Source organism: Nerophis lumbriciformis, linkage group LG14 (genome assembly GCF_033978685.3).
Source record: "Nerophis lumbriciformis linkage group LG14, RoL_Nlum_v2.1, whole genome shotgun sequence".
In the NCBI taxonomy this organism is placed as follows: domain Eukaryota; kingdom Metazoa; phylum Chordata; class Actinopteri; order Syngnathiformes; family Syngnathidae; genus Nerophis; species Nerophis lumbriciformis.
In genome coordinates this window covers 18053924-18076762 of record NC_084561.2, presented here as the reverse complement: position 1 = coordinate 18076762, position 22839 = coordinate 18053924, and the positions used below count along the sequence as shown (strand labels likewise).

Below are 22839 nucleotides of genomic sequence, written 5' to 3'. Positions count from 1 at the left end.
AAAACAAAACAAGACAAGAAGCAAGGAATTAAACAGAGACAGAATTAAATTTGGCTCAATTGAGGAGAGACGTCTGGACTGTACTCTTTGTACAGTCTCACCACGCTCTGACGAAAGATTGTACGCCTCCTCTTTTATTTGGACTTTCACTGATTACATGGCAACAGCTGTTTCTAAGGGACGGGGGTCGTAAACAGCCATCGCCTTTGGTGAAAACAGTTCAAAGAAAAGGTCGTAAAACAGTTTAAAGAAGCGGTCCCTGGAGGGGAGTCAGGTCCTGCTTCCTCTTCGCTTTGTAGATCTCGGGTCAAGACAATATCGGTCTGTTGATTACAATACATCAAAGAAACAGAACACCTTCATGTTGCTTCCCATCCTACGCAGTGGAGTTTTATAAGCCTACTTCTTGGTAGGATCAAAGACAGCTTTTGTCTTCTCGCCGGGAACTCATGGCAACAAAAAGTTTTGTGATAACTTAGATACAATTATTCTGACACCCGGTGTTTGCAAGTATTTTCAGTTGTTTTCTGCTCCTGGCTTCTTGCTTCCTCACCCTTGTTTTCTTGGTTACTACCGTATATTCCGGACCTTAGGGCGCACCGGATTATAAGGCGCACTGCCGATGAATGGTCTATTTTTGATCTTTTTTCATATATTAGGCGCACCGGATTATAGGACACATTAAAGGAGTCATATTATTATTATTTTTTTCTACATAACATGTAATGGTGGTTCTTTGGTCAAAAAGTTGCATAGATCATGTTTTACAGATCATCTTCAAGCCGCTTTCTGACAGTCGCTTCCGGATGCGCCCTTTTGTGGGCGGTCATCTTTGTTGTAGCGTTGTAGCATGCAAGGACGGGAGTTGAAGAAGTGTCAAAAGATGGAGCTAACTGTTCTAATGACATTCAGACTTTACTTAAATCAATAACGGAGCAGCATCTCCTCATCCGGAAACAACACCGGAAATGTGTCCCGTGAAAAACCGTCCGACTGGTACTCTAATAACTAAAGTTCCTTGGGTGAATAATGTAAACTCACTACACCGGTATGTTTTAGCGTTTTCATGGCGAGTTTACTGACAGATATAAGTAAGAACTTTTTCACTACTTTTAATTAGAAATGGCAACAGCGGAGGATGAATGTCACATAACAAGAAGATAGAGAAAAAAAAGAAGATTATGGACTACGGCTCACGTTAACGGCCATTCCATACCATCTATCGATGGTATGGAATGGCATGCCATCTTAAAACTCATTTGTATACTCTAGCCTTTAAATAGACCCCCCTTTCAGACCAGTTGATCTGACGTTTCTTTTCTGCTCTGCCCCCTCTCCTTCGTGGAGAGGGGCAGATTCGGTGACCACAGATGAGGCGCTAGCTGTCCAAAGTCGGGACCCAGGGTGGACCACTCATCTGTGCATCAGTTGGGGATGTCTCTGCGCTGCTGACCTGTCTCCGCTCAAGATGATCTCCTGCTGGCCCCACTATGGACTGGACTCTCACACTATTATGTTAGATCCACTATGGACTAGACTCTCACACTATTATGTTAGATCCACTATGGACTGGACTCTCACTATTATGTTAGATCCACTATGGACTGGACTCTCACTATTATGTTAGATCCACTATGGACTGGACTCTCACTATTATGTTAGATCCACTATGGACTAGACTCTCTCACTATTATGTTAGATCCACTATGGACTAGACTCTCACACTATTATATTAGATCCACTATGGACTGGACTCTCACACTATTATGTTAAATCCACTATGGACTGGACTCTCACACTATTATGTTAGATCCACTATGGACTGGACTCTCACTATTATGTTAGATCCACTATGGATTGGACTCTCACTATTATGTTGGATCCACTATTGACTGGACTCTCACTATTATGTTAGATCCACTATGGACTGGACTCTCACTATTATGTTAGATCCACTATGGACTGGACTCTCACTCTATTATGTTAGATCCACCATGGACTGGACTCTCACTCTATTATATTAGATCCACTATGGACTGGACTCTCACACTATTATGTTAGATCCACTATGGACTGGTCACAATATTATGTTAGATCCACTATGGACTGGACTCTCACTCTATTATGTTAGATCCACTATGGACTGGACTCTCACACTATTATGTTAGATCCACTATGGACTGGACTCTCACTATTATGTTAGATCCACTATGGACTGGACTCTCACACTATCATGTTAGATCCACTATGGACTGGACTCTCACAATATTATGCTAGATCCACTCGACGTCCATTGCACCGGTCGCCCATGGGGGGATCCCCACATCTGCGGTCCCCTCCAAGGTTTCTCATTGTCATCCCACTGGGTTGAGTTTTTCCTTGCCCTGATGTGGGATCTGAGCCGAGGATGTCGTTGTGGCTTGTACAGCCCTTTGAGACTCGTGATTTAGGGCTATATAAGTAAACTTTGATTGATTGATGTCTGCTCTCGGTTGTAAGTGAGAATGTGAAAGGTTGTTGACTGGTGACAAGTCCTGGGTGCACCCCACCTTATGTCGAGAAGCAGCATATAATATGGATGGATATTATGTAAACGGCTCATTAGCTATTTTTTTCTCAAATCAGATGTATGAACATTATTTTAAAGTGCATTTCAAAGAAAGCCTGGCATTGAATAAAGTGTAGTTCTCTGCTGACTGATTGAAAGCCAGGGACTTTGAAGAACAAGTGCTGAACCAGTGAAAATGTCGAGCGTCGTGTCACACAGTCGATACGGGCGAAGTGTGCAGGCTGATGAGAGGAGCAGGAAAGCCCCTGTTGCCATGGCAACCCTGAAACGGATTCTCTTATTAAAAGCCCTGCCGAAGCAAAACAATCACCTCGCGGGGACGGGAAACCCTTCACGACCACTCGCCGAGCCACATTGCTGTTTGGGGCTCTAAAATTGTAAAGCCTCTTCTGTGGTTTGAGAGCCTTCCATCACACTGACATCTTGCTCTATAATATAGTTTTCCTCACGTTGTGCTGTGCTGCGTGCTCAGGCAATATCAACAACTGCTCATTACCGTATCATCTAAGAGGGAGCACGCAATAAAAGCTCTTCACTTTGTGCCTTTGCGAAGACTTATACATCCACGCTACTGGCAATGCAGCAGGGGAATCCTTTCAGTGTCCAATATTGTACTCTTCTACATGATCATTACAAAATTACCATATCATGAGGTTGTTGTGTTTTTAAGTTGTCCCTGCTTTCTCTTAAATCTCCTGAATGGTCAGTAACTGAACTATTTCTCGCATCACAAGCTGAGGAAGTCCATATATGGCAATTTGCCGGGTGTCCAGCGCTGACCACTACTATTGCTTTTTCTTCAATATGGCAGCCAAAAACGTTTTGTTCGGATGTAACTATTGTGTAATAAAGTAATGGGAGTTTTTTTGGTGTTACGTGAGAGCTAAAGACCAACCTCACAGTCACTGCTCCTATGATCTTGCCACTTCACAGACACCTAAACACAAAACTGTTTGATTCCAAATTTTCCAATATTTTTCCAGGGGGGGATAGAATTTATTTTATTTTTATTTTTATTTTTTTGTCATAAAAAAATACAATCATGTGTGCTTACGGACTGTATCCCTGCAGACTGTATTGATCTATATTGATATATAGTTAAAGTACCAATGATTGTCACACACACACTAGGTGTGGCGAAATTTGTCCTCTGCATTTGACCCATCCCCTTGTTCACCCCCTGGGAGGTGAGGGGAGCAGTGGGCAGCAGCGGTGCCGCGCCCGAGAATAATTTTTGGTGATTTAACCCCCAATTCCAACCCTTGATGCTGAGTGCCAAGCAGGGAGGTAATGGGTCCCATTTTTTTATAGTCTTTGGTATGACTCGGCCGGGGTTTGAACTCACAACCTACCGATGTCAGGGCGGACACTCTAACCACTAGGCCACTGAGTAGGTGTCGGAACCAGAAATATTAATAACAGAAAGAAGCAACCCTTTTGTGTGAATGAGTGTAAATGGGGGAGGGAGGTTGTTTTGGGTTTGTGCACTAATTGTAAGTGTATCTTGTGTTTTTTATGTTGATTTAATACAATTAAAAAAATTAAAAATTATTATTTTCTTATTTTTTATTTTTTATTTCTTGTGCGGCCCGGTACCAATCGATCCACGGACCGGTACCGCGCTAGACTGTGCATGTTTACCTAGTGTCTGCAAAAAAACTGAAATAAAATACCTTAAATTTAGGGGCAAACATATTCACTCATCAAAAGCCAATTTTCCTCATTTAATACCGTTCTACACAAACAATTAAATAGCATTCTATGAGACAATAACTCAAATGACGATAAATCAACAAAGTGAAGCTGTAAGTAATTTAACTAAGCGCATCAGAGAATATGACCAAGCCCTAAGGCTAACTATCATCAGCTTCCTAGCAACCAGAAAGACACTGGTGTCAACTCTGTCACCGGTTGCCATTGGAGACATTTTGCAGAACCCCCTTCCACACACACACACACACACACACACACACACACACACACACACACACACACACACACACACACACACACACACACACACACACACACACACACACACACACACATCGCTGTGAAGCTTCCTCCCACATTCTAACAACATGCATGTTGTGGTATTTGGAGACTCGATGTCCAGATGTCCAATAGTTATTTGTTTATATGTGCTCTGCGATTGGCTGCATGGTGTACCCCGTCTCTCACCCAAAGTCAGCTAGGATAGCCTGCAGCTCACTTGGAACCCTAATGAGGACAAGTTGATGACGGAATGTTCGGGTTGTGGTCAGTCGGGGTCGACAGATCGATCCAAATATTGATATTATTGGTGCAAATGGTATAATCTGTATTCTCAAATATTAGTTGTTATTGTTGTTGTTGTTGTGCTGTTTATACTGTTACAATGTTGATGGTGTTGTATTTATATTTTGTTTACAAACTCAGGGAATAAGATCTTGAACGCAGAAGACATTTGAGGGCATAGATCCAAAGGATTTGATTGAGAGCCAATAGTTTCTGCAAACCCGTGTTGTGTTGATTATTATTATACATGCATTACCGGTTTACTCTGTCCACTGTCCTGTATACTGTATATGGTGTTGCTGCCATTGGAAACATTAAGTTCCCTATACGTCCAAAGGAATAATAACATTCAATCTAATCTAAGATACCACAATTTACAGTATCGCCCATATCAAGAACAACAAACACAGGGCAGTGCTGCAGATACCGATAGTGATACCAATACTTAATATTGAAAAATATTCAAAATCATGGAATGATCTTTTGATATAGCCATTTGGCTTGCAGTAACATTTAAACCATTACTTTTCTAATGTATTTAATTGGAATGTAAATCTTACAACAACTCGCGATTCGATTCCAATTCCTGGGGCAACAATTCATGCCAGAATTAAATGTCGATTCAGAATCGATTCTCGCAATTTGGTATAACAAATTATGGTAAAACCTATATATATCACAAAGCGGCTTTTAAAACTAAAGCAATACATAAATAGAGAGGACTCTTTTCTGGTCTGCCCCCCTCTCCTGCGTGGAGAGGTTATTAGGTGACCACAGATGAAGCGCTAGCTGTCCAAAGTTGGGACACGGGGTGGACCACTCATCTGTGCATCAGTTGGGGACGTCTCTGCGCTGCTGACCTGTCTCCACTCAAGATGATCCCCTGCTGGACCCACTATGCACTGGACTTTCACACTATTATGTTAGATCCACTATGGACTGGACTCTCACACTATTATGTTAGATTCACTATGGACTGGACTCTCACACTATTATGTTAGATTCACTATGGGCTGGACTCTCACTATTATGTTAGATCCACTATGGACTGGACTCTCACACTATTATGTTAGATCCACTATGGACTGGACTCTCACACTATTATGTTAGATCCACTATGGACTGGACTCTCACACTATTATGTTACATCCACTATGGACTGGACTCTCACACTATTATGTTAGATTCACTATGGACTGGACTCTCACACTATTATGTTAGATCCACTATGGACTGGACTCTCACACTATTATGTTAGATCCACTATGGACTGGACTCTCACAATATTATGCTAGATCCACTCGACGTCCATTGCACCGGTCGCCCAGGGGGGGGGTGGGTCCCCACATCTGCGGTCCCCTCCAAGGTTTGTCATTGTATCCCATTGTGTTGAGTTTTTTCTTGCCCCGGTGTGGGATCTGAGCCGAGGATGTCGTTGTGGCTTGTGCAGCCCTTTGAGACACTTGTGATTAAAGGCTATATAAATACACTTTGATTGATTGATTGATTGATTGACCTGCTCAGTGGCCTAGTGGTTAGAGTGTCCGCCCTAAAATCGGTAGGTCGTGAGTTCAAACCCCGGCCCAGTCATACCAAAGACTATAAAAATGGGACCCATTACCTACCCTGCTTGGCCCTCAGCATCAAGGGTTGGAATTGGGGGTTAAATCACCAAAATGATCCCCGGACACGGCCACCGCTGCTGCTCACTGCTCCCCTCACCTCCCAGGGGGTGAGGGTGATGGGTCAAATACAGAGGATAATCTCACCACACCTAGTGTGTGTGTGTGACAACCATTGGTAACTTTTAACTTGATTGACTTTTACAAATAAACATTTGCATGGATGAAAGGTAAGACCGACATTTTTTTGTCCAGTTTTATGTATACATTTAAAAGAATTATGGGATTAAGAAGCACTTGAAAATATTATTTTTACTTTAAGCGAATTATTTTTTCTTAATAACATTGATTGACGCAAAATAAGTTAAAAACAATGTCAGTGCCTCACCAAGTATGAACATCGCTGCATGTCACCGATTATATACTGTAATTATAAACAATATCAACAATGCAACAAACAAAAAAACACCTAAATGAAACAAATTATATTTATATAGCGTTTTTCTCTAATGACTCAAAGCGCTTTACATAGTGAAAGCCAATATCTAAGTTACATTTAAACCAGTGTGGGTGGCACTGGGAGCCATACTTGCCAATCTTGAGACCTCGGAATTCGGGAGATGGGGTTTGGGGGGTTGAGGTGGGCGGGGTTTGGTGGTAGCGGGGGTGTATATTGTAGTGACCCGGAAAAGTTAGTGCTGCAAGGGGTTCTGGGTATTTGTTCTGTTGTGTTTATGTTGTGTTACGGTGCGGATGTTCTCCCGTCCTGTCATTCTTGTTTGGTGTGGGTTCACAGTGTGGCGCATATTTGTAACAGTGTTAAAGTTGTTTATACGGCCACTCTCAGTGTGACCTGTATGGCTGTTGACCAAGTATGCCTTGCATTCACCTATGTGTGTGTAAAAGCCACATATATTATGTGACTGTACCGGCACGCTGTTTGTATGGAGGAAAAGTGGACGTGATGACAGGTTGTAGAGGACGCTAAAGGCAGTGCCTTTAAGACACGCCCCCAATATTGTTGTCCGGGTGGAAATCGGTAGAAATTCGGGAGAGTGGTTGCCCCGGGAGATTTTCGGGAGGGGCACTGAAATTCGGGAGTCTCCCGGGAAAATCGGGAGGGTTGGCAAGTATGCTTGGAGCAGGTGGGTAAAGTGTCTAACATAAGGACACAACGGCAGTGACTAGGATGGCGGAAGCGGGGATCCAACCTGGAACCCTCAAGTTGCTGGCACGGCCACTCTACCAACCGAGCTATAAATAAACAGACTGTACCTGAAAATATCGATTCTCGACTACAAAACTATCATTATTAGGGATGTCCGATAATGGCTTTTTGCCGATATCCGATATTCCGATATTGTCCAACTCTTTAATTACCGATACCGATATCAACCGATACCAATATCAACCGATATATACAGTCGTGGAATTAACACATTATTATGCCTAATTTGGACAACCAGGTAGGGTGAAGATAAGGTACTTTTAAAAAAAATTAATAAAATAAAATAAGATAAATAAATCAAAAACATTTTCTTGAATAAAAAAGAAAGTAAAACACTATAAAAACAGTTACATAGAAACTAGTAATTAATGAAAATGAGTAAAATTAACTGTTAAAGGTTAGTACTATTAGTGCGGGGGTCGGCAACCCGCGGCTCTAGAGCCGCATGCGGCTCTTTAGCGCCGCCCTAGTGGCTCTCTGGAGCTTTTTCAAAAATTAATGAAAAATGAAAAAAAGATGAGGGGAAAAAAATATATTTTTTGTTTTAATATGTTTTCTGTAGAAGGACAAACATGACACAAACCTCCTTAATTGGTATAAAGCACACTGTTTATATTAAACATGCTTCCCTGATTCGAGTAGGCGAGCGCGGTTTTGTCCTACTAATTTTGGCGGTCCTTGAACTCACCGTAGTTTGTTTACATGTATAACTTTCTCCGACTTTCTAGAACGTGTTTTATGCCACTTCTTTTTCTGTCTCATTTTGTTCACCAAACGTTGTGCATGAATGCACAAAGGTGAGTTTTGTTGATGTTATTGACTTGTGTGGAGTGCTAATCAGACATATTTGGTCACTGCATGACTGCAAGCTAATCGATGCTAACATGCTATTTAGACTAGCTATATGTACATATTGCATCATTATGCCTCATTTGTAGGTATATATGAGGGCATTTAGTTTCATTTAAGTCCTCTTAATTCAAATTATATCTCATGACACACTATCTGTATGTAATAAGGCTTTTATTTTTTTGCGGCTCCAGACAGATTTGTTTTTGTATTTTTGTGGGCGATCTTATTTATGTGGCTCCACTTCGACAGCGTCTACTCCACGCCATCTTTGTCGTAGTTTTTACCGTCTCCATAGCGAGTCTACTGACTGTTTTTAAATTCGATCTATAGCCTACTTTGTTTTAGAAATGGCAACAGCGGTGGATGCATGTGCATGTACGAGCCCGTCTGCCCCACAACGAGATGATAGTGAAAATGATATTGGCGCAAAACTCTTCGGGTAAAACTCCACTATATATGGATAATCCGCCGATGGGAAAAACGTCACTAATGGGGAAAATTTCAAACGGATCGTTTGGCGCACCTATGAAGGAAGGCAAGATTATCTTATAAATATCTACGCAATGCGTCCACGGTTCGATTTAACATTTTTGGGACTTATCCAGATTCCTAAGACTCAACAGCAGGTACCTATGGGTAAGAAAAACTGGTTATGCATAATAGAGGACCTTTTAACATTATTACATTACATTATCATAGTAAAAAAACAGTAGTCACAATTTACTGTATAATTACTACAAATAACTGTAAAAATTATGATGTCCTCATTAGGGATGATACTCCAAACCGGTTTTCCCGGTTGTTCCATAAGAAAAGAACCGAGTCCTCGGACTCGAATCCCTTTTTGGGAACTGGTACCCGTTATCGAGACCACTATAGTAAAGAAAAAGAGTTGGTTCTTTATTCGAATCCCTTGGAACGAATCCCGTCCCGACCAGAAATGCCCCGTGAGACATCACAAGAAATGACGTCACGTAGCTCAGTCATTAGGCGCAGATAGGGAAAGCAGGAAAAAATATGGACCGGAAAAAGCGCTCCAAGGTGTAATAAAGTTCAAAACAAAAGGTATAATCCAATGAATAACTTTACTGAGATATTTGAGCAGAGTACAAACACATGACGAACACTTTTACGACCAACCGGAAACATAGCAACCAGGCTAGCAACGCACCTCCTTTACGGCAGCTGTCGCAACGTTCTTAAAGCAACCGCATCACATACATATATATACAACATATATGACATGATCTCCCTTTTTTTACTTTTGTTTTTCTTTCCCTGTAAACAAAACAAAATCACACTGTATATGTGTTGTCTGTCTAATTATAAATAATGCAGACGAGGCGTGTTGGCTGAGTTCTTGACGTTTACTTTCACAGCGTGCTCATAACCTCATTCTTAGCTGCCTATGTGTGTGTAAAAGCCACATATATTATGTGACTGTACCGGCACGCTGTTTGTATGGAGGAAAAGTGGACGTGATGACAGGTTGTAGAGGACGCTAAAGGCAGTGCCTTTAAGACACGCCCCCAATATTGTTGTCCGGGTGGAAATCGGTAGAAATTCGGGAGAGTGGTTGCCCCGGGAGATTTTCGGGAGGGGCACTGAAATTCGGGAGTCTCCCGGGAAAATCGGGAGGGTTGGCAAGTATGCTTGGAGCAGGTGGGTAAAGTGTCTAACATAAGGACACAACGGCAGTGACTAGGATGGCGGAAGCGGGGATCCAACCTGGAACCCTCAAGTTGCTGGCACGGCCACTCTACCAACCGAGCTATAAATAAACAGACTGTACCTGAAAATATCGATTCTCGACTACAAAACTATCATTATTAGGGATGTCCGATAATGGCTTTTTGCCGATATCCGATATTCCGATATTGTCCAACTCTTTAATTACCGATACCGATATCAACCGATACCAATATCAACCGATATATACAGTCGTGGAATTAACACATTATTATGCCTAATTTGGACAACCAGGTAGGGTGAAGATAAGGTACTTTTAAAAAAAATTAATAAAATAAAATAAGATAAATAAATCAAAAACATTTTCTTGAATAAAAAAGAAAGTAAAACACTATAAAAACAGTTACATAGAAACTAGTAATTAATGAAAATGAGTAAAATTAACTGTTAAAGGTTAGTACTATTAGTGCGGGGGTCGGCAACCCGCGGCTCTAGAGCCGCATGCGGCTCTTTAGCGCCGCCCTAGTGGCTCTCTGGAGCTTTTTCAAAAATTAATGAAAAATGAAAAAAAGATGAGGGGAAAAAAATATATTTTTTGTTTTAATATGTTTTCTGTAGAAGGACAAACATGACACAAACCTCCTTAATTGGTATAAAGCACACTGTTTATATTAAACATGCTTCCCTGATTCGAGTAGGCGAGCGCGGTTTTGTCCTACTAATTTTGGCGGTCCTTGAACTCACCGTAGTTTGTTTACATGTATAACTTTCTCCGACTTTCTAGAACGTGTTTTATGCCACTTCTTTTTCTGTCTCATTTTGTTCACCAAACGTTGTGCATGAATGCACAAAGGTGAGTTTTGTTGATGTTATTGACTTGTGTGGAGTGCTAATCAGACATATTTGGTCACTGCATGACTGCAAGCTAATCGATGCTAACATGCTATTTAGACTAGCTATATGTACATATTGCATCATTATGCCTCATTTGTAGGTATATATGAGGGCATTTAGTTTCATTTAAGTCCTCTTAATTCAAATTATATCTCATGACACACTATCTGTATGTAATAAGGCTTTTATTTTTTTGCGGCTCCAGACAGATTTGTTTTTGTATTTTTGGTCCAATATGGCTCTTTCACCATTTTGGGTTGCTGACCCCTGTATTAGTGGACCAGCAGCAAGCACAATCGTGTGTGCTTACAGACTGTATCCCTTGCAGACTGTATTGATATATATTGATATATAATGTAGGAACCAGAATATTAATAACAGAGAGAAACAACCATTTTTGTGCACTAATTGTAAGTATATCTTGTTTTTTTTTATGTTGATTTAATAAAAACAAAACAAAAAACGATACCGATAATTTCCGCTATTACATTTTAACGCATTTATCGGACATCTCTAATCATTATTATTAGAGATGTCCGATTAATGCTTTAAAATGTAATAGCGAAAATTATCGGTTTCGTTTTTTTAAATTATCGGTATCGTTTTCTTTTTCTTTTTTTCTTTTTTCTTTTTTTTTATTAAATCAACATAAAAAACACAAGATACACTTACAATTAGTACACCAACCCAAAAAACCTCCCATTCACACTCATTCACACAAAAGGGTTGTTTCTTTCTGTTATTAATATTTCTGATTCCTACATTATATATCAATCAATCAATCAATCAATCAATGTTTATTCATATAGCCCTAAATCACAAGTGTCTCAAAGGGCTGCACAAGCCACAACGACATCCTCGGTACAGAGCCCACACATATATATATATATATCAATACAGTCTGCAAGGGATACAGTCCGTAAGCACACATGATTGTGCGTGCTGCTGGTCCACTAATAGTACTAACCTTTAACAGTTAATTTTACTCATTTTCATTAATTACTAGTTTCTATGTAACTGTCTTTATATTGTTTTACTTTCTTTTTTATTCAAGAAAATGTTTTTAATTTATTTATCTTATTTTATTTTTTTTATTAAAAAGGACCTTATCTACACCATACCTGGTTGTCCAAATTAGGCATAATAATGTGTTAATCCCACGACTGTATATATCGCATACTTGCCAACCCTCCCGGATTTTCCGGGAGACTCCTGTGATGAGATGGCGACTTGTCCAGGGTGTACCCCGCCTTCCGCCCGATTGTAGCTGAGATAGGCTCCAGCGCCCCCCGCGACCCCAAAGGGAATAAGCGGTAGAAAATGGATGGATGGATGGACTCCCGAAATTCAGCGCCTCTCCCGAAAACCTCCCGGGACAAATTTTCTCCCGAAAATCTCCTGAAATTCAGGCGCTAACCCACAATATAACCAGCATACCTGCCCAATCACGTTATAACTGTAGAATGATGGAGGGCGAGTTCTTGGTTTCTTATGTGGGTTTATTGTTAGGCAGTTTCATTAACTTCCTCCCAGCGCGGCAACAACACACAACAACAGCAGTCACGTTTTTGTATACCGTAAAGCAGTTCGTCTGCCGTAAACAGCAATGTTGTGACACTCTTAAACAGGACAATACTGCCATCTAGTGTTATGTGTGTGTATATGTGTAAATAAATGAACACTGAAATTCAAGTATTTATTTATATATATATATATATATATATATATATATATATATATATATATATATATATATATATATATATATATATATACATATATATATATATATATATATATATATATATATACATATATATATATAATACAATTAATATATATATACATATAATAAAATAAATAAATATATATATATATATATATATATATATATATATATATATATATATATATATATATATATATATATATGAAATACTTGACTTGGTGAATTCTAGCTGTAAATATACTCCTCCCCTTTTAGCCACGCCCCCGACCACGCCCCCCTCTACCCCGACCACGCCCACCCCCACCTCCCGAAATCGGAGGTCTCAAGGTTGGCAAGTATGATATATCGGTATCGGTAATTAAGGGTTTGGTCAATATTAGAATATCGGATATCGGCAAAAAGCCATTTTCGGACAACCCTAATTATTATCAATATTTGGATCGATCCGCCCACCTGTGGTTCCCCCCTGCTGACTGACACCCACCGCCCAAATTGAATTCTTGTCAGCCAATAGGCTGTCTCCCTCCTCCCCTCCTCGCCCTCTCCCCTCCCAGCAGTCACATGGCGGCTTCGGCTAACAATGACTCGTCCCTCGCTGTCGGCTCGCTGCCAGTCTCTCTCCGCTGCGCTTTCCCAACCACAACAGACACGACTCTCCCCTCATTTCCCCTGTACCTTTTTCAACTCTTTACAGCGCTGTGAATCTTTTCCGCGAGGAACTTCCGCTGTCGCAGTCGTTCTCATTTGAAGTCCCCGGGAGCAAGAAGCGATGAGTGTTCGGAACTTGAAGCCGGGGCAGAGAGCGAGTCGTGCGGCGTCGTGCTGAGAGGGGAGCCGCCTCTTGTGGTGGTGTTGTCCGGCGAGAACATGAAGTCCAGACGGGATAAACTGAAGATCCCCTCTTTGACGCTAGAGTAAGTCCAGCCTTTTTTTCTCTCCTAACAATGCGTAGAAATCGTGTTATTATTCTGTTTGGGGAAAGAGTCACACCATTTACAGATATAGGAACTGCTGGAATGCCCCAAGTTTTTTTTATGCTTTTATTTTGTAGGAAGCCCTAAACCAGTTATATTAACTACACATTTAAAGTTAAAATTATTTCAGCCATTTTTGCTGTTATGGTTAAGATTATTTTGAACATGCAAAATAATTGACATAGCTACACGGGCATGTTTGCACTTGCACAACTCAACATGTCCAAAAAGTACCGTATTTCCCGCACTATAAGGCGCACCGGATTATAAGGCGCACCTTCAATGAATGGCCTATTTTAAAACTTTGTTCATATATAAGGCGCACCGCATTATAAGGCGCATAGAATAGACGCGGCAGTAGAGGCTGGGGTTACTTTATGCATCCCGTAGATGCGAGACCTGTTGTGGCTCAATATTGGTCCATATATAAGGCGCACCGGATTATAAGGCGCACTGTCAACTTTTGAGAAAATTAGTGCAGAAAATACGGTAATAGGAAGAAGCATGATTTTTTTAATCTGTAAAAAAACAAAACAAAACAAAAAACAGGATTTCTCAGCATATAAGGGGTCGGTCCTATTATAATTATTTTGTACATTTAAAACGCTACCTTATGGTCTACATCAGACCTGGGCAAATTAAGCTTTTCAATCTGGCCCGCCGGACATTCCCAAATAATTTTTTTAGATCTCTAAGATGGAAAGTGTAGCTGCCATTATGATGTGCAGTGATGTTTTCTAATGACCGTAAGTCTTGAACTATACAAAGTATTTCAATGGTTGGGATCTGCGCTTATGGCTGATACACCAGCTACTATGGTAATCTAATTAGTTACTATGGTCATCTAATTGGTTACTATGGTAATCTACGTCACAGCAGCTCAGACGAGGCACCAAGCAGTGTGGGCGGGAAGCGTTTCCACAGACGCAGAAGGAGATTTTCACAACAAAGTTCTAAAGCTTAGTGATATATCAGATGTATCAGATTGTAGGTGGGTTTATTTTGTACCCTTCGCGTTCATATTTCACTGTTTGTTGCTTTTTTGTTGCGTTTCACTTGATTGTAAAATATGTCGATCGAAAGGGGGTGTGACATTCATATTTTGTCAGTATTTCGTGTTTTATCGTTCATAGAAAAATGCACAATTCCATTATGTTTTTAAGGCGGTCTGTCATAACGTTTTTAGCATTCAATCAGACATTATTGTGAGGTTTTGTATTAGTGTTCCTAAAAATAGATATACCGGGCCCCAGACACATTTTTTTCTCTAAATGTGGTCCCCAAGTCAAAATAATTGCCCAGGCCTGGTCTACATCCAGGGTTCTTAACCTTTTTGACCTCGGGGCCCCATTTTTCCACTACAGACGGGCTTGGGGGGGCAGGGCCCACTCAAATATTAACACTGAATTAAATCTTACCCTTCATTTTAATCATTTTCAAAATGATATCCAACCTACTAACAGTTTAACAGGATACACCTTGTCAAATAATATTAAATCATGTGTTGAGCCCTCAAATGTATTATCAAGTCTTAGGTCAGGCTGATTACAAAAATAAATACTGATCACAAATACTGCAAAAGAAAGGACTCGTGAAAACTGAAAAATACATTTACATGCCATTACGCGGCGCTAAAATAAATTCTAACTGAATTAATCATCATAAAAAACACAGGCTGTCAATAAAATTTCAGTGCAAATGAAAATACAGCTTCACCACTTTAGTCATAATTTTTGCATTTAAGAAACTTCTCTCTGACTTTAGCTCCAGAGGTCTGTTTGTTTGATAGTGTCATTACTGCCACATGTGGTGGAAAAGTGTATTACAAGAAAGTACTGCTTTTATGGCCCACAGCTAAGAAACAGATCTTTGTTTGGCGGCCCTCTAGGGGGCGCAATGGTTAAGAAACAATGGTCTACTTAACATGTAAAGGTGTCTCTTTGGTCAAAATGTTGCATAGGTTCTGTTTTACAGACCATCTTCAAGCTACTTTCTGACCGTCTCCTCAGGATGCGCCGTTTTGTGGGCGATCTTATTTATGTGGCTCCACTTCGACAGCGTCTACTCCACGCCATCTTTGTCGTAGTTTTTACCGTCTCCATAGCGAGTCTACTGACTGTTTTTAAATTCGATCTATAGCCTACTTTGTTTTAGAAATGGCAACAGCGGTGGATGCATGTGCATGTACGAGCCCGTCTGCCCCACAACGAGATGATAGTGAAAATGATATTGGCGCAAAACTCTTCGGGTAAAACTCCACTATATATGGATAATCCGCCGATGGGAAAAACGTCACTAATGGGGAAAATTTCAAACGGATCGTTTGGCGCACCTATGAAGGAAGGCAAGATTATCTTATAAATATCTACGCAATGCGTCCACGGTTCGATTTAACATTTTTGGGACTTATCCAGATTCCTAAGACTCAACAGCAGGTACCTATGGGTAAGAAAAACTGGTTATGCATAATAGAGGACCTTTTAACATTATTACATTACATTATCATAGTAAAAAAACAGTAGTCACAATTTACTGTATAATTACTACAAATAACTGTAAAAATTATGATGTCCTCATTAGGGATGATACTCCAAACCGGTTTTCCCGGTTGTTCCATAAGAAAAGAACCGAGTCCTCGGACTCGAATCCCTTTTTGGGAACTGGTACCCGTTATCGAGACCACTATAGTAAAGAAAAAGAGTTGGTTCTTTATTCGAATCCCTTGGAACGAATCCCGTCCCGACCAGAAATGCCCCGTGAGACATCACAAGAAATGACGTCACGTAGCTCAGTCATTAGGCGCAGATAGGGAAAGCAGGAAAAAATATGGACCGGAAAAAGCGCTCCAAGGTGTAATAAAGTTCAAAACAAAAGGTATAATCCAATGAATAACTTTACTGAGATATTTGAGCAGGGTACAAACACATGACGAACACTTTTACGACCAACCGGAAACATAGCAACCAGGCTAGCAACGCACCTCCTTTACGGCAGCTGTCGCAACGTTCTTAAAGCAACCGCATCACATACATATATATACAACATATATGACATGATCTCCCTTTTTTTACTTTTGTTTTTCTTTCCCTGTAAACAAAACAAAATCACACTGTATATGTGTTGTCTGTCTAATTATAAATAATGCAGACGAGGCGTGTTGGCTGAGTTCTTGACGTTTACTTTCACAGCGTGCTCATAACCTCATTCTTAGCTGCCGGGTGGCGACATGCAACAACACTTTTCGGGGCTACCGCGCATGCTCGTCACTCCCGTTGCATGCTGGGTAGTGTAGTTGTTATATTCCCTAGCCTAGCTCATAACATCACATCTTTCCCCCTATAAAGAAATAATGTTAACTCAATAAAGTGTATTTCTTTTTTTAGTTTTAACTTTTCATTTTTTAGCATTGTAACCACATTTGCAAACAACTTTTCTCTTCATAGAATTTTCTTTCAATAAATAAGTAAAGTGCAACAATGTCAAAGCATCATAACAAACAGTTATGTCAAATATCAGCAGAAGTGCACTTTTTGGAGAGCTCTATTATTTTCAGTTTTGTGCCCAAGGGACTGATTTTGTTTAACACTATATTATTATTTATACACCTATAGTGATCACAGAAACAGGTTGTTTTTGTGTCACTGTATATATTTGTTTTTCTGAAATATAATATACTTTGGGTAACAACAGTCAATATTTATTTATTTTATTTTATTTTTTTAGGGGGGTAACAGTCAATATTTATTTATTTATTAGATTTTATTTTTTTATTATATAATAAAAGTGAACTTTTGTTAAACCAAATATTGTGTTTTTTTTCCCATATACAACAACCTATCTGGACTCGATAAGAGAATCGTTAAGGAATCGGTTCGATAAGAGGATTCGATAATTGGCTCGAACTCGATAATTTCTTATCAAACATCATCCCTAGTCCTTATATTTCCACAGTAAGACACTAGAATCATAGTCTAAATCATAGTCACATGTAAATCCAAACTGATTTGTCTCTGAAGGTGTTCCGTAGACTACATTGCACAACTGAGAGAGTACAGTAACAATAAATTATTGTAAAGATATTTTACTGTTAAAGTTATGCAATTATTAGCCAGTAATTTGCTGTGAATTACAAGGTTCCCGATTTCACCCCCCCTTGTCTGTTTTTGAGCTTCCATTACTAATAGTTTCTTTGGTGCGGCGTAGCTCGGTTGGTAGAGTGGCCGTGCCAGCGACCCGTGTTTGATCCCCGCTTCTGACGTCCTCGTCACTGCCGTTGTGTCTTTGTGCAAGACACTTTACCCAACCGCTCCGAGTGCCACCCATACTGGCTTAAATGTAACTTAGATATAGGGTTTGACTATGTAAAGCGCTTCACTTCACTTAATTTCCCGTGATTCACCATTATTTTCCTAGCGTGAATGAAAAGGATGCAAATGTTTGATAGCTTGCCCAGTGATGTAAACGACTATACATGATTTTCTTGTTTACTTTGATTTCTACAATACTGCTGCTTAATGAACCCACCTAATATAATTCACTTGTAATATGTTTTACGACTTTAACCTACATTTTCACACACTTGGTGAGAATGTAGCCACCATATGTTTAGTATTTTCCATTGTCCCGCTCTTTCATTTAGCATTATTTTCTCACTTTTCTCACACACATACTCACAATGTTTTTTTTAATCATCATACACACATATATTTTTATATTTTAAAGGCCGTGGTTTTTGCACACACCCACACATCAATTGTATGAAGCATGGTGGGAAGTGATGGGTATGGCGGGGTACCTACTACCTACTAGATGCTGATCCATAAGACGTAGGAGCGTAGGAATCAATCTAGGAGGATGATCTCAGTCACTGTTTATTTTTATTGTCTTTTTTAGGCACTCAGCTGGTGCACCCGCACAGATACAAAGGTGGGAGGGAGGGGCTGCCTTATAACAGTATGCATATGTTTGAGTTTGTACCTTTTTAGTAAGGCTTTGGAGAAGACTGGATCATGCTGCATATGCACACTTTCGGGCAAACTTTTCTCACATAGTAACATAACTTGCCGTTAATGTTCTGGATTATGGTGTCTGCATTTTGCTGCTGTTAATTCTGTGAATGTTTTTTTCATACCGACAGAATATCACCAGTGTATGGAAGTAGAATTGTCTCACAGCAACTTATAACTATATCAATATGATATTAATACAAAAATAAATATACAAATACAAATTTGATATACAAATAAATAAATAATTTGTATAAATAAACGCGTATTTGTAAATATATTTTTGAGATTTTAATATAAATATGCTTGATTTTTGTATTTGTATTTGTATTGAATTTGTATATGTGGATCGCCTTTTTGCTTTTGTGTCGATGAGACATTCCTACCACAAACCAGATGCACAAATAAATGGGACCTACACACTCCCCTGAACAACTAGCAGAGGGCACTGCAGCCAGAGCGGTCTGGGTCACAGACAGGGTCAGACCCTGGCAAGCCAATCAGAGGCACACTAGGGAGGGTCATATTACGTCATGACTTTTGGGATGATTTGACACACATTGCACTGATAAGAGATCAGTATTTACATCGGGACAAGGTCATTAAACGGCATTGATACAATAAAATAAGCAGCTAGCACGGTCTTTCAGATTAACTGGATAAATTAGCATTAGCTAATACAACACTAACATTAGCTAGCTCAGGCCCGTTGTGCGTTCTCTCTGTAAAGACGTGGATTGTTTTTGTGCAGAGAACTCCGGGCATTTTGCATATAATGCTCTGTGACCCAGACCGCTCTGGCTGCAGTGCCCTCTACTGGTTGTTCAGGGGAGTGTGTAGGTCACATTTATTTGTGCATCTGGTTTGTGGTAGGAATGTCTCATCGACACAAAAGCAAAAAAGCGATCCACATATGCAAATACAAATACAAAATCAAGCATATTTATATTCAAATCTCCAAAATATATTTACAAATACACGTTTATTTATACAAGTTCTTGATTTATTTGTATGTCACATTTTTATATTTATACATTTTTTTGTATATATTTTCAAATCTCAAAAATATATTTACAAATACCCTTTTTTATACAAATTATTTATTTGTAAATCACATTTGTATTTGTATATTTATTAATATATGCATATGTATTAGTATCATATTGATATATATAAGTTGATGTGAGACAATTCTACTTCCATACCAGTGAGTCAGTGCAGACTGAAGACGTTCTGATGAAACTGAAATGACACGTTACTCGTCACCAAATCACTTTTTCAAGGGCTTTGTTTGAGGGATCTCGAGGAGAAACTGTTTAGACGCAACATGGCATAATGAGCTGTGTAATTATAACCCAGTCTATAGAGCGAGGAGTGTTTGTGCAGGGCCTAACATCCTCTCTGCATTACTATGACAACGTGTTCATTAGTGTTTTGGTAGCTGGTTTGGAAGCCGCCGCAGCTCTGAGACAATAGGCGCACTGTGGAGCTGCAGCTCACATCTGAACAGGCAAATCGTTAAGAAACCGGCGCGGGGGTCAGCATCAGGGTGAGGCACGCCTTTGGGTGGCTGAGCCGGCATATTTGGAGGCAAAAATGATGCGCTGAGATGAGAATGTCGGCTGCTGCACAACACGTGACACCAGTATGTTGTCATGCTGTATGTTTGCACCATCCAGTGTTGTGTTGTGCTTACTTAGCACATGTTGGACAATGACATTTCCTGCCTGGTGTGTGTTGACATCCAGTCGCTAACTTCCTCTAAAAATCAGCTACAGTCACCCTACCTCATTCTTTTACATGACTGTTTATTTATGTATGATTACTACTCTACTGCAGTGTTTTTCAAGTGAGATATTGTTTGGTGTGCCGTGGGAGATTATGTAATTTCACCTAATTGGGTTAAAAAATATTTTTTGCAAACCAGTATTTATAATCCGCAAATGTGCCGTTGTTGAGTGTCTGTGCTGTCTAAAGCTCGGCAGAGTGACAGTGTAATATTTTTCCATATCAGTAGGTGGCAGCAGGTAGCGAATTGCTTTGTAGATGGGAACCACGACGATGGTTTGCAGGTAAAAAGGTATCTTTACGCTTGAACCAAAAATAAACAAAAGACGACTGCCGCTAAGAAAAGGCATTGAAGCTTAGGGATAGCTATGCAAAACAAAGCTAAAATTGAACCCGCTGCAAAGTAAACAAAAACAGAATGCTGGACGACAGCAAAGACTTACAGCGGGTGGAGCAGACGGTGTCCACAAAGTACATCCGTACATGACAATCAACACCAAAATAGGAGCGCAAGACAAGAACTAAAACACTACACACAGGAAAACACCAAAAAACTCTAAATAAGTCACGGCGTGATGTGACAGGTCATGACAGTACACCTACTTTGAGACAAGAGCTATATTGAAGCATGGTTGGTTATGGTTTGAATTTATATCCAACAATTGCGAGAACAACTTTTTACTGTCAATATCGGCTACTGACATACTTGCCAACCCTCCCGGATTTTCCGGGAGACTCCCGAAATTCAGCGCCTCTCCCGAAAACCTCCCGGGACAAATTTTCTCCCGAAAATCTCCCGAAATTCAGGCGGACTCAGGTCCTCATGGGTTTATTGTTAGGCAGTTTCATTAACGTCCTCCCAGCGCGGCAACAACACACAACAGCAGTCACGTTTTTGTATACCGTAAAGCAGTTCGTCTGCCGTAAACAGCAATGTTGTGACACTCTTAAACAGGACAATACTGCCATCTAGTGCATTTGATGAAAGCACTTTTGTGCGTGCCACACATCAATGCATCATCAGAGACAGGGTGTTCAGCATGGTTAGAAAAATAGTGACAGAGAATAGAACAAGGATGGACAGTTCAACCATTAACTCAACAATGAGTAGATGAGTGTTATGTGTGTGTATATGTGTAAATAAATGAACACTGAAATTCAAGTATTTATTTTATATATATATATATATATATATATATATATATATATATATATATATATATATATATATATATATATATATATATAATAAAATAAATATACATATATACATATAATAAAATAAATATACATATATATATATATATACATATAATAAAATAAATATACATATATATGTATATATATATATATATATATATATATATATATATATATATATATATATATATATATATATACAGGTAAAAGCCAGTAAATTAGAATATTTTGAAAAACTTGATTTATTTCAGTAATTGCATTCAAAAGGTGTAACTTGTACATTATATTTATTCATTGCACACAGACTGATGCATTCAAATGTTTATTTCATTTAATTTTGATGATTTGAAGTGGCAACAAATGAAAATCCAAAATTCCGTGTGTCACAAAATTAGAATATTACTTAAGGCTAATACAAAAAAGGGATTTTTAGAAATGTTGGCCAACTGAAAAGTATGAAAATGAAAAATATGAGCATGTACAATACTCAATACTTGGTTGGAGCTCCTTTTGCCTCAATTACTGCGTTAATGCGGCGTGGCATGGAGTCGATGAGTTTCTGGCACTGCTCAGGTGTTATGAGAGCCCAGGTTGCTCTGATAGTGGCCTTCAACTCTTCTGCGTTTTTGGGTCTGTCATTCTGCATCTTCCTTTTCACAATACCCCACAGATTTTCTATGGAGCTAAGGTCAGGGGAGTTGGCGGGCCAATTTAGAACAGAAATACCATGGTCCGTAAACCAGGCACGGGTAGATTTTGCGCTGTGTGCAGGCGCCAAGTCCTGTTGGAACTTGAAATCTCCATCTCCATAGAGCAGGTCAGCAGCAGGAAGCATGAAGTGCTCTAAAACTTGCTGGTAGACGGCTGCGTTGACCCTGGATCTCAGGAAACAGAGTGGACCGACACCAGCAGATGACATGGCACCCCAAACCATCACTGATGGTGGAAACTTTACACTAGACTTCAGGCAACGTGGATCCTGTGCCTCTCCTGTCTTCCTCCAGACTCTGG

General features: G+C 39.7%; 1 protein-coding gene across 4 annotated transcripts in view; it reads left to right on the top strand.

Moving 5' to 3' along the window:
* The first annotated feature begins 13457 nt into the window (after positions 1–13457).
* Positions 13458–22839, top strand: part of LOC133616560 (microtubule-associated serine/threonine-protein kinase 3) — a 119257-nt gene continuing 109875 nt past the window's right edge. For all 4 annotated transcript variants that reach the window (XM_061975976.2, XM_061975974.2, XM_061975975.2 and 1 more), the window contains exon 1: positions 13458–13774. In XM_061975976.2, the coding sequence (XP_061831960.1) occupies positions 13728–13774 (47 nt within the window). In that variant the 5' untranslated portion in view covers positions 13458–13727. The remainder of the gene's footprint in view (positions 13775–22839) is intronic.